General features: G+C 38.2%; 2 protein-coding genes across 2 annotated transcripts; both read left to right on the plus strand.

The window, feature by feature from the left end:
* On the plus strand, positions 3772 to 11437 carry LOC105159392. Its single transcript, XM_020692195.1, has 9 exons — positions 3772 to 4382; positions 5415 to 5501; positions 6508 to 6597; positions 6738 to 6824; positions 6915 to 7034; positions 7700 to 9799; positions 9898 to 10044; positions 10300 to 10802; positions 11111 to 11437. Exons 1-9 carry the CDS (start codon positions 4335 to 4337, stop codon positions 11271 to 11273), a joined length of 3345 nt encoding a protein of 1114 aa, XP_020547854.1. The 5' UTR covers positions 3772 to 4334; the 3' UTR covers positions 11274 to 11437.
* LOC105159594 (L-type lectin-domain containing receptor kinase S.6) lies at positions 11592 to 14290 on the plus strand. The gene has a single exon (XM_011076707.2). The coding sequence runs from the start codon at positions 12072 to 12074 to the stop codon at positions 14127 to 14129; it is 2058 nt and encodes a 685-aa protein (XP_011075009.1). The 5' UTR covers positions 11592 to 12071; the 3' UTR covers positions 14130 to 14290.

Raw genomic sequence — 16408 nt, forward strand, 5'->3', positions numbered from 1 at the left:
AAACAACAGAGGGTTGTCTTCCCAAGTTCCGTCCCACCCACCATCACTCCATTACTTCAGTAACCACCAGGCGCAACAGCAACCGCTTCACTCCCATTCCCACAACAACCCTAGACTCGATGGTCAGTCGGCCCAACCTAGCTTCCAGGACTTCAACCAGAGGGCTTGACAACTTCTCAAAGGCTTGGCTGATGTCAGATTCGAAACAAAAAGTACTCTTTTGTATATAGGAGAAAAGGTGTATACATTTACATTAGCTAAAGGTTGTGATAGAAAATTTCTTATATGCACAAGGTGTCAAAACACCAAAAAGTTGTGGATCATGACACGATAGTAATGAAACCTCACATTGGGCCGACGTCACATGATCCACGCTGTTTGATGTTTTCTCACTTGATGAATATAAGAACTATACGTTGCGACTTAGACCATCCTTGTATTACCACACACTTAGTACATGTCTTGATCTCTAGGGCATACAAATGATGCAGTCTATACGTATTAATGTAAATCCTATGTTCAATAACCTGTGTACTTTTTCTCTTTGCACAAATGGTTTGGATCAGTCCATCTTAAAACAGGGCCGAATGCTCCATTGGATCTTTTTTCCGTTCACGACCAACCATACTTGATACAATAATAATCTGAAAACTCAAACGATCTCAAGTGCATATATCGCCACAGAATACAAAAGCATTTACAGATTATCGACCATCAAACAGTTTTCTTAATTATGAATTCCTTAACATAGACTACTCCGATCCAAATAAAAACGCGTGCCTAATTATAACAAGACAACCTGTAAGCAAATTATGACATGGTACTTAGGACTGAAGCCAGAATTAACAAAGATTAAGCAGTGTACATAATTATTGTGGCAAGAAGTCAGAAATTATAATTGGTGATGATTAAAGAGTGCGACATAAAAAACAAAGTGAAATATGACATTTTCTTGCCACCCTACACTTCCCTTTTTAGCACATAAAATCAAAACAAAAAGACAAACACCATATCATTTTGGACTATATTGCTTGCCTGGCCATGCTGTTATCCACAACCCCCATCAACATCACAATTAATCAACAGTGAGGAATGTGGCTTTGCCTCCATTTTCACATACATACTACATGTTTTCAAAATTGAATATCTGAAAACTAGACCAAAATTTTCTTTTTAGCAAAAGGCACACAATAATATAGGCATGTGGGCAACATATTAGATTTTTTTTATTGCATCTTCTATCTGATTTAAGTCACACATGTATCATAAAATTAGATAAGATTTTTAATACAACCTAATAGACCGTTTGTATGGAACATAGATTTAGAGTAAAAATTGCTACTAATTTTACTGTAGAGAAAAGATTAGAAGTGTCCACTTGCAAAATTAATCTATAAACACTCTGTAATTAATGTTAAGCTTATTTATTATATATATATATAATCAAACTTATCACATCACTCATTTAATCAAATACTAAAAAACTCAATCCGTATGGACACTTAGCCCCCTAGCCCCATAATGGAATCCTTAGCCCGACCAAATCCCGTTGGTAGCGTCGAATCGGAAGCCCCACACAAACTTTAAAATTTGGCATCTTCCCACGCAAAGTTAGTCTTTGGATGAATTAGGGGAGTGTGTGTTTTCTACTTTTTTTTCTTTTAAATATATATTTATTGTTCCTTTTTCGTCATACATTTTATGTATTGTCTGGCTTTCAGTTTGGTTAATCATATCAACTGGTTTCATACTGTTTCTAACATTTGTTCCCCCACCACAATGATGGCTGAAGCACAATCCTGGAAGGCGGCTTTCACATCCCACATCATTGTATAATCAATTCCATTCAAAACATATATATATATATATATATATATTTAAATTATTATAAATATCGAAAATGACTACTACAATTACCTAACCAAACAATACTGTTTTTAGGTGCACTGGTGTGAAACGTGGTTGTTTAGTCATGATATTCTTGTTCTATAATATTTTTTTTGTTAAATAAAAAAAAAATACTTGCTTAGAATTAAAAAATAACGTGATTTTGCAAGCATTTGTTGTTATTTTATTTTTTTTTAATATTGATGCAATTTTATTGGTTGTGGTGATAATCGATCTATGTACAATATGGATTGTTGGTATAATAGGATTTTTTTTTTTCCTTTTCCTGTTAAATTTGTTAGTCGAACAGCGTATTTGGAATGTCAGTTTGGTTGGTAATTAATTGCGAAGAGTTGAACCATCATGCTGAAAGGAGAAAGTCAAACAAACAACGATCTTGATCCGCTGAGCATCTAACGAGTTTAGGTGATCTTCATCGTTGAAGAAGGGCCCACCTGACTTATTTAGACATCATCAGCTACCCCCATGGTTCACAGTGGTCGCTCACCTACCGAATTAAAATCGGGTTTGTCTCGCTCCCGACACGATTCTCCTATTTCCAGGAAAAAGAATAGCTCGAAAGCAAATGAAGATTACGGTAATTAATAGTGCGGTATTAACAAATAAACGTGATTAGGGATGTTAATCATGTTTACTTTCACCTCCAAATTTTTGGGAAATTCAGACAGTACTTGGAATTTGATCAGATGTACCCGGTCTTGGGGGAAGTTTCCACATTTTCAATATTTTTTTAGATAAATTAATATTTTTATTGACTTTGATTCCTCGATACATTCCCATTATATCATTTTTATTATTATTATTATTTACTTCACATTAATCAAACTAAGAAAGTTAAGAGTACTATTTGTTCACAAATTTCTAGAGATATTCATCACAATTATAATATAATATATTCTTGTATTCTTTAGATATCCCATAAATTTTATTTTTTCATCAAATCATCAAAATTAAAAAAAAATCATTAATGATGATGGATAAATTACATAAATAATAATTTATATTATTATAAAAATAAAATCTTTTATCGTACTATTTTTAAGTACTCATATTTACCATTTAATTTATTTATTATTCTAAATTATAATTTTATCGTAATAGTAATTGTAATATTTTTTTAATGACCTCTTATTTACATTTTTTTTTCTATCTACTCACTACTCCAGGTTTCTCTCTCACTTTATTTTTTTAATTATTTTCTGACAAATTTTTATATTTTTAATAAACCCACAATTATAATTTATTTTCTCTCTCTATGTTTATTCTATCTCACTAACTTCTTTCTTTCTCTCCCCTCGCGCCATGTTTGTTTCTTTTTATAATTTTTTTCTATCTTTATCAGACATCATGGTTATTTTTCATATGATCATGGAGGCAGCATGCAACGACGACTATTTTACATTGATTCAAGTAATATGATCATTATTATTAATTCACTAAATTTAGTGTTGAGTTCGAGTACTCAATATTTATATATTATGTTATTCTACACTAATATGGAAAAAACAGCCGCCTCTCATTCACAACGGATCGTTTGTGACAGCGCAATATCAAATTTAAAATTTTCAATTATACTATTAAATAATTCACCTCATCTTTGGACTGCATTATCCTATTATATTTATCATTCATTTTCACTCGTATTAACCACTTGATCCGTTTAATTATATGTTAATTTTTATTTATATAATTATATATGTGCAAGTATTGATAGTGAGTAAAATATAATAAATGGGAAATAGTTGAGAAAGCAGAATTTAAATGATAAAATGGGTCAACTGATCATTGTCATAAGTGTTGAAAGATTAACAGTAACTGATTCGCGTCATAAGGTTTGGACAGCAAATTAGTAATAATTTTTTAGTCTTAGAGCAGAGCTACTGCCACTGCTCTTTTCTTTTTCCTATCTTTGACTCTATACTGTACACTCTCCACTTCCTCCTACGCCAACCGGCCACCTTTTCTCTCCATCTACTCTCTCTCTACTCTACGTTTTTTCCCCTTTCATTTATTGTATCTCTAGCCCTTTGTTTTCCGGCCGCCGTCTCCGGTGACGGCAGAGCTGGAAGTCCAAAGCTGTGTCCGCCGACGGCAGCCAGTTTCTGGTGCACTGCTGGAATAATTCAAACTCGGTGATTGGGAACGCGGCTGACTCAGCTTTGAGTTTTGAGCTTTGGAGCGAGGACAGTGAAAAGTTCAGACTTACCCTTCTTTTTCTTTTCCCAGTTGGGGTTTCAGATCTGAGTAAGATAGAAGGCGCGCGTTGTGGTGGTTGAATCTTTTGAGGCGTATTTCGTGATTTGAAGGGAAGGAAGGGAAATTAGGTGGCGGTGTGGATGGTTGTGTGGGGCGGCAGAGGAGTGGTGGCATGATAATGAGCGCAGGGGGATGGTGGTGTTGGTGTGGAGGTGAGCGTTTCACGTTGAATGGCAGATCTTGTTAGCTACGGTAATGCCGACCGTGACATCGAGCAGGTACATTCACTTTGTTTCATATCTGTAGATGTAATTCACTTACTTTTTTTGTCAAAAAAAAAAAAAAGATTTGTTCTTTTTAAAATTGAAGATTTTGTGGGTTAGATTCCGAAATTGTTGGCGTTAAGTTTGAATATAATCGAAATATTTTCTTGTCTGTTTAAAGAATTGGTGAATAGGACTGTGTGGGATCAATTCTAGTTTTGCTTTTTTAGTCAAATTCTGCTGGCTCAGTTCTTTCACCACCCTATCTTTAGCAATGTAGATCACTTAGCATCAAGCCCAAGTTCACGACAGAGGCTAAGTTTAAATTCTGTATGCCGTAAGTGCTAAAGAATTTTATTCTTTAAGTTCGTTGATTCTAGTTGCATTTAATTAATGGAGCTTTGCAGTGTAGACGTAAGAGTGATGATAGGACATAGGCTTATATGCAATTGCGGGGGCTGGGGGAGGGGGGATGCGGGCTGGAACAAAAGAAGGCAGCTACTTTCTGGCATGAGCACTCTGCAGATTTTGCCTGGCATTAAAGATTAAGAACGATACATACAAGAAAATACTTAGCTTGTGCAAATGTCTCCCCTACCAAAAAAGGGATCTGCATTGCTTACAAAGTACTACATTCCATGAAGTAGATGGGAATATGGTGAATATGTTAGACTTTATATACTAATGTAGCAAAACAAATGGTGGAATAGGTTAGAGATGCTAGCTTAGAACTGTATAAAGTTGTCCATTCTCAGAAATTTGGAATCATGTCAGGAAACTGCAATTACGACATGAAACTTGTTTATGTTAACATATATGTGTTTGGAGGAGTACAGGGCATGTGCAAGGTTGGTCATATATTTCAGGCTGAAGACTTTGATATTTTCATGCAACTGCGATGCTTCTTGTTATGAACAGCTTTACAATCTTTTAGCTGTAAATTTCAGAATATTCGTTTTTCTACATCCAAGTCTAGCCAGACTCTGCATCTACTCAGTGGTTAACTGTAAAATCTTGTTGTGTGATTGATTCCTTTCTTGTCTGCAGGCACTGATTTCTCTAAAGAAGGGAGCTCAACTACTTAAATATGGTCGCAAGGGAAAGCCTAAATTTTATCCATTTCGACTCTCTAACGTAAGGCCAATGTACCATATGCACAATGATCACTAGCATAATTTTTTTCTTTGTTGTCATTTTCATTAATTCGTGTAATCCCTTTACTTCTCTCATGTATTTTGTTGGTTTACCGTTATTCTGATCCATTCTGTTGGTGAAAATAGCATGTATTTTACAGTACATGGAGTTTTTTCAAAGTATAGGGTATACGCCTTCTGCCAACTCTTCATTGATGAATTGGTGATTATGATACTGAGAATTGAAGTGTTCTGGGAGAATATCTTTGCTGAAATATTTGGCTATTTTGCATTGAAATAGTAAATCATTTTAGAAAAGAAGGAAATTTTCCTTACAAAAGCATTGATGGACCAACATTTGCACCATATCGTATCTGATGGTTTTGGTATGTGATTATGTAAGATACTTTTGATTTTAGCTCGAGTCCAGCAGATTTCGGATACTTTTTTACTGTATCTCTGTGTGGTTTTAAAGCTTAATTTTACTAATGTTAAATTACTGTAAAAGTTTGAAACCTCAGGTTGTGTGTAGGAATGGAAGACAACTTAGACTTCAATGGCTGAGGTGCTTTACTGCTGTTCATAATCAAGGCTTAATAGATACGGTTGTTGCTTATCTGTCTATATGTTACTAAACCTTGTTGCATTATAGATAGTTTCAGCTATGATTGGTTTGAATACCTGAGAAGTATCGGTGCTTTGTTTGTTTTGAATAAAAAGTTTGCATGAAGTAGCCGCCTCTAAGGCAGCTTGTTTCTATTAAAATGTTGTACAAAATTCTTACGTGGAAAATGTGGTTGCTGTTTAACCATCAAAGACCAATGGAATCCATCATTCTCGAATATCAGTTGTCTTTATAGTGAGAAGAGTTAAAAGTGTTTCCTCGATTCTTGAATTGGCTGCAGTGTTCTATTATAGTTGATAAACAATGACTTTGCATTATCATAATTTTTTGACTATTTTCAGTCATCTTCTTATGTTTTCTGGTTTGACTTTCAATATTGCAGGACGAAACAGCTTTAATTTGGATATCTAATAGTGGTGAAAGAAATTTGAAATTAGCTTCAGTTTCAAGAATTATCCCTGGACAAAGAACTGTGAGATTTTGGAGACCTTACATCATGTTACACATTCACAATATCACTATTCATTAAATCTGTCTTCCTTTAACTTTTACATCTGCCACACATCTTTTATCCAGTGTTTCCTTTTATGATTTTTATGAACGTATTACCAGGCTGTTTTCCAGCGATATCTACGCCCTGAAAAGGACTACTTATCCTTTTCTCTCATTTACAACAACGGGAAAAGATCCCTTGACCTGGTTGGTGTTTAGCAAGTTCCATTGAACAATTAGCTTTTGCTTTTGTTGTTTGTTTGTAATTGAGCTATACCTAATTCTTTATATTACTAGGTCTGCAAGGACAAAGTTGAGGCAGAAATCTGGATAGCTGGCCTTAAGGCATTAATTTCATCTGGACAAGCTGGGCGCTCAAAAATTGATGGATGGAGTGATGGTGGCCTTTATTTTGATGTGAGTTTTACAACCTGGCATGATCAACCATTGGGGTTTATCCTGCTTATTTGGGCAATAATTGTTTATTTTAATTCTTTTCCCATATAGTGGTTTTCTCAAAATTGGGGTTAGGAATTAATGGTAGGTGATAGATGGTCTTACAACATTGGCTCTTGTATATAAGTAAAGAAGGTTCTGGAGATGTTACCATGGAGTTAGTAGGCCCCTCTAAGCTTTGTTTGCTATCTGAGTAAATTCAGAAGAATTCTCTCCATCATATCTGCCTGGAGAAAATCTGATATTGTGTTGTAACAGAATGACTTCTTACTGCTGTTTCTCTTGTGACATGATAATTTTTCTTTAACAAATCTCTGGCTGAAAGTGGCCTGCAGCCTTGTTATTCATAATACATGAAATAATGGGTGAAACAAACTTGTAAGATTTCAGTGTGACAGCCTATATACCTCACCGGCAGTGGCTGATGTATTCAAAATGAATTGATAGTATTCAGCAAAAACGATCAACAACTTGATGAAAATTCCATTTCTGGTCTTATCATTAAGTTGAGACGCATTCTGGATGTTGCATTGCTGATATTGACTGAGATAGATGCAAAATTTTGACTCATCTGTAGTGAACATTTATGTTTTTAAGTCATGGTTTTCTTAATGAAATGATTCCAGGACAACAGAGATTTGACATCAAACAGTCCAAGCAACAGTTCTGTAAGTGCAGCACGAGAAGTTAGCTCTCGTGAGGTTTCCATTAGTTCAAACCCCATTGCTTCTCCAAAAAGCAATCGCCCAGATAATTTGGTCCATTCACAGAGGTCTCATGTAGCTTCGGACCAAACAAATATGCAAGTGAAAGGATCTGGTTCAGATGCTTTTCGAGTTAGTGTATCTAGTGCCCCCAGTACATCCAGTCATGGTTCTGCTCAAGATGATTGTGATGTGTTAGGGGATGTATATATATGGGGTGAAGTTATATGTGATAACAGTGTCAAGGTTGGGCTGGAGAAAAATGCTAGTTTCATTAGCACAAGAGCTGATGTTCTCCTTCCCAAGCCACTGGAATGTAATGTTGTTCTGGACGTGCATCACATAGCCTGTGGGGTCAGGCATTCTGCTCTAGTCACTAGGCAAGGTGAAGTCTTCAGTTGGGGTGAAGAATCTGGTGGACGTCTTGGACATGGAGTTGGAAAAGATGTCACTCAACCTCGTTTATTGGAATCTTTATCTTTTCTTAGTGTTGATTTCGTTGCTTGTGGAGAGTTCCACACTTGTGCTGTTACAATGGCTGGTGAACTTTACACATGGGGTGATGGCACGCATAATGCTGGACTTTTGGGCCATGGCACTGATGTCAGTCACTGGATACCAAAGAGAATTTCGGGTCCTCTTGAGGGACTTCAAGTTGCAGCAGTTACTTGTGGCCCGTGGCATACTGCCTTGATAACATCAATGGGGCAGCTGTTTACATTTGGAGACGGAACATTTGGTGTTTTGGGCCATGGAAATAGGGAAACTGTCTCACATCCAAGGGAGGTTGAGTCTCTATCAGGGTTGAGGACAATTGCAGTTGCATGCGGAGTGTGGCATACTGCTGCTGTGGTTGAGGTTATTGTAACACAGTCTAGTGCAAGTTTCTCTTCTGGAAAATTGTTCACATGGGGTGATGGTGACAAAAATCGCCTCGGACATGGTGACAAGGAACCTCGACTGAAGCCTACTTGTGTTCCTGCACTTATTGACTACAATTTTCACAAAATTGCCTGTGGGCATAGTTTGACTGTCGGCCTGACTACATCAGGGCATGTTTTCACAATGGGAAGTATGGTCTATGGTCAGCTTGGAAATCCTCAGTCTGATGGAAAGCTACCTTGCTTGGTAGAAGACAAGCTTTCAGGTGAATCTGTGGAAGAAATTGCTTGCGGTGCATATCATGTGGCTGTATTGACATCCAAAAATGAGGTCTATACATGGGGTAAAGGAGCTAACGGGAGGTTGGGCCATGGAGATATAGAAGACAGGAAAACACCAACTCTAGTTGAAGCTTTAAAGGATAGACATGTTAAATTTATTGCTTGTGGTTCAAATTACTCTTCGGCGATATGTCTTCATAAATGGGTTTCTGGTGCCGAGCAGTCCCAGTGCTCAGCTTGTAGACAGGCTTTTGGCTTCACGAGAAAGAGACATAATTGCTATAACTGTGGACTGGTACACTGCCATGCCTGCAGTTCTAGAAAAGCAGTGAGGGCAGCTTTGGCACCAAATCCAAGCAAACCGTATCGTGTGTGTGATTCTTGTTTTGCTAAACTTAGTAAGGTGGCAGAAGCTGGAGGGCACAACCGGAGGAATTCTGTACCACGGCTTTCTGGGGAAAACAAAGATAGGTTGGACAAGGCTGATTTAAGGTTGGTCAAGTCAGCGATGCCATCTAACTTTGATTTAATTAGACAGTTGGATACAAAAGCAGCCAAACAAGGTAAGAGAGCTGATACATTCTTTCCGGGTCGTTCCTCTCAAGCATCTATGTTGCAGCTGAGAGATGCTGTTACATCTACTGCTATTGATCTTCGTCGAACAGTTCCAAAACCAGTTCTTACACATTCAAGTGTTAGTTCAAGGTCCGTTTCACCATTCTCAAGAAAACCTAGCCCTCCAAGGTCTGCAACACCAGTTCCTACTACATCAGGGCTTTCTTTTTCCAAAAGCATGACAGATAGTTTAAAGAGGACTAATGAACTTTTAAATCAGGAAGTGCATAACTTACGTGTACAGGTACATCCTGAAGTTCAAGTGTATCTCCTCTTTCAGCTTTATATTCTGTTAAAAAGTGTGTTTTTTTATAGAACTGTATGATGATGAACTTAATTTAGGCGGAGAGCCTTAGGAGTCGATGTGAACTGCAAGAATTGGAACTCCAAAAATCAGCAAAGAAAGCTCATGAAGCGATGGCATTAGCTGCAGAGGAATCTGCTAAATGTAAAGCGGCTAAAGAAGTTATTAAATCCCTTACAGCACAGGTTAGGTTTGGTTTTACATTTTGTATTTGACTCTCTAAATTAATAATTCTAAGTGAGAAAAAGAATTATTATGTCAAGCTAGCATTTATTTTCACCTGTTTCGAGACCTATATTAACATCTGCATAAATACTACACTTTTGTGATTCCATTGGTCTATGTACAATATAGTTCACTCTTTATCTATACTCTGGTAAAGGGGAGGTATATTACTTCTGTCAAATGTGTTAACAACCTCGATATTATCCACGTTCCAGCTCAAAGATATGGCAGAGAGATTGCCTCCCGGTGCTTATGATGCTGACAGCTTCAAGTTGGTTCACCTGACTAATGGGTTGGAACCAAATGGCACGCACTACCCCGTTGCAAATGGAGAGAGGAATTCAAGATTTGATGCTAGCAACAGAATCGATTTGGGTACATCAAATAGAATGGAGGGGGCATCTGTTATGCTTGAGGATACCGTTGGAAGCACTAAAAGCAACTCAGGTGATCCAGGATCTTTACTTGCCACCTCCAATGGAACGAATGACCATGCCGATGCTAGACTTCCAAATGGTAGTGGAAGTTTCCAGGCTAGGAGCGCTGTGTCGGAAGGGGCCCAAGACGCCGAAAATAGCTTGAAATCTAGAAACTCGGTGGTTTCTGGTAATGCTAACCAAATCGAAGCTGAATGGATTGAACAGTATGAACCTGGTGTATATATAACACTTGTAGCCCTTAGGGACGGAACAAGAGATCTCAAACGCGTACGCTTCAGGTAACAACGTCTATCCTTCTTCTAGTTGATATGATTTGCTGCCCTGTGGCGTAATAGTTTTACTATTTCGTATTAACATAATTTACTGCATCTTGGCAAGAATCTTCTTCATGATGTCATTGTCAAATTCGTTTGATTTTGTTAAGGATCATTGCATACACACAGAAAAGCCTCTCCTTTTCAGAATTACACTGTCATCCTCTTCAGTTGCCTTATATTGGAATGCCGGCTAACCAGAGAATGTCAATGTCGAGGAACCGTTAACAACTTGATCTAAAGCTTAAACTCATGTGTTTTTGCAAGTGCAGCCGGAGAAGATTCGGAGAACACCAGGCGGAGACATGGTGGTCAGAGAACCGAGAAAAGGTGTACGAGAGATACAATGTCCGTGGATCAGACAAGTCATCGGTTGCTGGCTATGCGGCACGGAGATCTGAAGGAGCATTTTCACCTTCTTCCCAAGTTATTTAGGTAATAATACCCATGATATCACAAAAGTTCTCCATCTAAGATGTTCAGAGCAATTGGACAAGACCAATGTCCCATTTTTCGGCCCTTTTTCTCCAATTTCTTACCATGTTTTTAAAATTTTTGTCACCTATTTCGTCTCTAAGGGCATCCACTGCGTTTTTTTATTGTACTCTAGTGTATATATAACTTAAAATTTTGTAATTTCTTGGATGGCAAAACGTTATTGTGCTCCACTTCCATAACCACCTCCCTCAGCCTTAGCCAGAGCCAGTAGCTTTTACTCACTAGATTGTTGTTCTGGACGCCCCTATACCTCCTTAATCTGTAACTTGTACAAATTCTTTAGGGTAAATGAACCAGCGTATGTATATATATGAGGTGTAAACAACATCAACCTTACGATGTCTCAGCATCTCTCCACCTCACTCACTCAGGTAGATAAATTTCAAGGGTTGTTATGCATTTCAGTGATACAGAACGAATAAATATTTCAATTTCTCAAGGGAAAATCTCATTTCTGATTCCTGAACCTGAAGTACAACAAGATAAATTGCCCTTTGGCTTTGATTTGACCCGGGAGACGTCCATCTGCGTTCTTGATCTTGAAAACTTGCTTTAATAATAGAGATACGCCAAACCCCTCAAAAACCCTTCCTCAGATCAAATTAGACCAAACAGAAAACAATCAAGAAAACCCTTTTTTGAATTCATTCAAGAACTCTCTGTAGGAAAATCTTGAATTGTTTTTTGCCTAACTTCATCATTCCAAAACCCCGGAGAATACATCAACCTTCAAGAATGTTCTTATCTTCTCTCAAAATCTTGTTTGCTCTTTCCATCTCCTTCTTCTTCAACCCGTGCCTGTCTTCAAACAATATAATTCTGTTCGGCGATGCTTTCTTGAGCGCCAGTTCCATTATCCTCACCAGAGAAAACAACTGCAGCTACCAGCCACCGCTTCAGACCACCGCTCTTTCCAGCATTGGAAGAGCATTTTTCGTGAAGCCTGTTCGCTTTCTTGATCCTTCAGCCAATGCTACTGCTTTCTCCTGCAGCTTCTCTTTCACCATCACCAAAACCAATTCTTGCCCCTTTGGCGATGGCTTTGCATTTCTGGTCACTTCAAATGCAAGTTCTTTCAGTCTGACCGATGGTTACATGGGCCTCCCTCCGGGAATTCAGGCCTCTTCCCACCAAGATTCTTATTTTGCGGTAGAATTCGACACAAGTTTTGATCGCAATCTTGAGGATATTAATGGTAACCATATTGGCATTGATGTGAATAATGTCAAGTCACTGGCTTCTATCGATGTAGTTTCAAGAGGGTTAGATCTTAAGAATGGGAAAGAAATGACAGCGTGGATCGAATACAGAGATTCAGAGAAGATGATCAGCGTGTGGGTAGGGTATTCAGCAGAGGTTAGGCCTCTGAGCCCTGTTCTTGTTGCGCAGATTGATTTATCCAAGCAATTCAAGGAGTTCATGCACGTAGGATTCACTGCTTCTAATGGAAAAGGCTCGTCCATTCACATCGTTGACAAGTGGCGATTCAAGACGGTTTTGGGGTTACCCCCTTCCACAAAGCCTCAACTAGGGGATTGTCTGATGTGTTCCCCAGGGGATTCAGATATAGATATTGGTTCTTTTGGTTATTTTCCATCAAATAAGAGGGTCCTAAAGTTGGCTCTAGGTTTGGGGGGTTTTGCATTGGTTGTTATTTTGATGGCTGTACTTATAATTACAGGTTGTCTGTGCCTCAGGAGGAGGAGGAGGAGGCTTAGACGAGCACGCAGTGAACGACAGATGTGTACGTTCCAGGGAGGAAGAATGGTTCCCAAAATGTTATCACTCACCGAGATAAAATCAGCAACAAACGGGTTCAACCAGGACAAGATAATCGGCAAAGGAGCCTCAGCTGTGGTATATGAAGGGGCTATTCCCTCTTGTGGAGCTGTGGCCGTCAAGAGGTTTAATCATGAAAATAAATTGGATTCTTCAGTTTCACTCATTCCATTCAACACTGAGTTTGCGACCATGGTGGGGTGCTTGAGGCATAAGAACTTGGTTCAGCTGCAAGGCTGGTGCTGTGAGAGGGATGAACTAGTGCTGGTTTACGAGTACATGGCTAAAGGAAGCCTTGACAAAATTCTTCACGATAGGAGCAATTGGACCAAGTTGCTAACATGGGAGAGAAGGCTGAACATAATTCTTGGAGTTGCATCTGCCCTTATATACCTACATGAAGAATGTGAAAGCCAGATAATCCACAGAGATGTCAAGACTTGCAATATTCTACTTGATGCCGAGTTCAATGCCAAGCTTGGTGATTTCGGTCTGGCTGAAGTATACAGGCATAGCTTCAGAACTAGATATGCCACTGTCCCAGCAGGAACCATGGGTTATCTAGCTCCTGAATATGCATTTTCAGGCGTTCCAACAGTGAAAACAGATGTCTATAGTTTTGGGGTAGTGGTGCTGGAGGTGTCGTCAGGGAGGAGGCCTGTAGACGAAGAGAGAGTTGTGATTACTGATTACATGTGGGACTTGTGGCAGAAGAGGATGATCACTGAGGCAGCTGATCCTAATTTGAGGGGTCGTTTTAACAGCACGGAGATGGAGAGGACGCTCATGGTGGGGCTTTCTTGTGCACATCCCAACTGTGAGAAGAGGCCGACAATGAGGGAAGCTGCACGGATGCTTAGAGGGGAATGTCCAATTCCCGTTTTACCACCAAGGAAGCCAACTGTGAGGATTCAGTCAGTTCTACCGGAGGGTTGTGAAGAGATCATGAGCTATTGTGGTAACGCAGACGACACACCGTGGTCCACCCCTAGAACACATTTTAGCAAGAACTAGTTACGGTAGGAAGTCTTCAACTGTAAAGTCCTAAAACTCATTTGGTTGAGGTATCTTGATTGACTTCATGTTGAATCCATATAGGAGCCAGCAGCTATGTTTTACCATTGAGCAAGCTTACTTTCTGAAATGAAGCTTCAAGTAGTCAAAACCACTCAACAACAAGAATGATATGCCTTGGATCATTTACATCTAGCATGTTAATAGGTGAATTATACATGTTAGAAAAAATAAAATATCTCCAGTCCCTTAAACTCAATAATTCTACATTAGATCTACATCCAGATAAAATAAATATTTTGGGGTCAATCTAGGTAAACTACATTTATTTATATAAAAATTTTAATCTAGAAAATTTAAAACCACTTTGTGCTCCATCGGGAGGTGATAATTCACATGGCTAATAGTAAAATAGATTCTAGTAAAAGGACCCGAATTCACCGGCCCAAGCCCATTATGGAACCTACTGGGCCATCTTCTCTCATAACATCAAGCCCACTAAATATTTACCCTACTTCTATAAAATGTCACTACTCACAATCATTAGCCCTAACCGAACTCTCTGTGAATTCATCATGTCGCTATTTACGTCTCCATATACTGCGAATTTGATCCATGTATCTGCATCCTGCGTGTTATTTTCTGTATGAATTTGTTATAGTTTTTTAATATAAAATTTTGAAATCGCCCCATGATGGAAAATCTAAAGCATTGAAGTGGGTATGATGGTTTTTGATTCATCACTGGCCTTTGCACATCGCCGGAACAATTCGCCGCCGTCGCAAATCCTTTCTTCCTTCCTCTTTCTTAACATTTACGTGAAAAATATACACAGACCCACACACATGCACTCGACGGTTGGTGGGTTTTTCTCTCTGGTGTGCGTAAGGCCTCTGCTGAATCTCTCCATCGCCCGCTAGTGATTTGTTAAAAGCTATGAGATCTGAGGGCATCATAGTTAAATGTTTAATTCTTTTGGTTGGTTTTTGGTAGATTGCGAAAGTAATTGGGTATGTACGTAATGTAGTTTTCTCAATTTAGATTCTCAACTTCCCACTCGGTTGAATGCTAAAGATGTTTCCTTTAACTATGCGTGGAGAATTGAATAAAATGGAAGTTAAATAATGTGATTGAATCAGCTTGTTTTAATGTGGGGTTATGACAAAATTATTAATGTTATTGGTTCTTTGATTTGATTAAAGGAAAAATATTTAGTTTACTTATGTACATTGAGTTTTTACAATGTGTTCAGAGATGGTGGATGATGGTGAGAATTCAAGACGGGTTTTTACCTTTTGCTAAAGATAATATTAACTTGACTATACGCATTCGGGTTTAGTTTTCGTTCTTGCTTATACTTTCTCTAGTGGCATGCATATGTGCATATCGTACTATGCATAGGGCTTTAATGATGGAAAAGTTAATGCATGGATCAATTTGATTGCCTCTTGTCATTACCGTCTGTGCCCCATTGCACTGGATGTAAACTGTCATATGCCTTCTCTTTGGTGACTGTCTGATATTGTTATGATCTTTTTACCAAAAGAAAATTGTTGTGGCATTTGTGAGTTGTCTATGTATGGTTGTGCTGGAAGTGCTTTGGCATTTGTTGGTAGCCTAAAACTTGTTCTAATACTTAAGAAACTTGAGGGTTTTAGTTGTTTCTAGATCCATCCTTTCTTTTTTGGTTCATTCTTGTTCTTCCTTTTTTTGCAAATGATGGCTTCGACTTGGACTAGGAATAGCAATGATTTTACTTAGTGATTTTGGTTTTTCGGAGAATTAGCTGCAATATAGCTTTTTATGCCCTATGATGGTATGCACTCATGGTTATATGGTAGTTTTGGTTTCCATCGAAAGGCTCCTCCTTAATAACCGGTCCTACACACTTCTTTGATCATCTCATTATTATTATTGTTGTTGTTGCTGTTGTTGTGATATTAAAGATTTACCATACTCTCTTGGTTGTAATCCAGTCCTGAGGGCATAACTCCAAACATTGCAATTTTATTGTTAAGAAATTGACGTTGTATCTCCTGAAAATCAAGATTTTTGCCCAATTGTGAATTTTCTTAAGTAATGAGGACCTTGTTTGGTGACGTATTCTAGTAGCTTGGTTTTCTTCACTGAAAAGTGCTGATCTTACTATTGACATTACTCAACAGATATTCATGAGACAAATTTTATCATGGTCATTGCATTATGCAGGCATCAAAATTTTAGAACGTACCAACTTCTCTGTATATATTATAATAACTTTTTGTGTGTGTGAAGGAGCT

This window comes from Sesamum indicum, linkage group LG3, assembly GCF_000512975.1.
Source record: "Sesamum indicum cultivar Zhongzhi No. 13 linkage group LG3, S_indicum_v1.0, whole genome shotgun sequence".
In the NCBI taxonomy this organism is placed as follows: Eukaryota; Viridiplantae; Streptophyta; class Magnoliopsida; order Lamiales; family Pedaliaceae; genus Sesamum; species Sesamum indicum.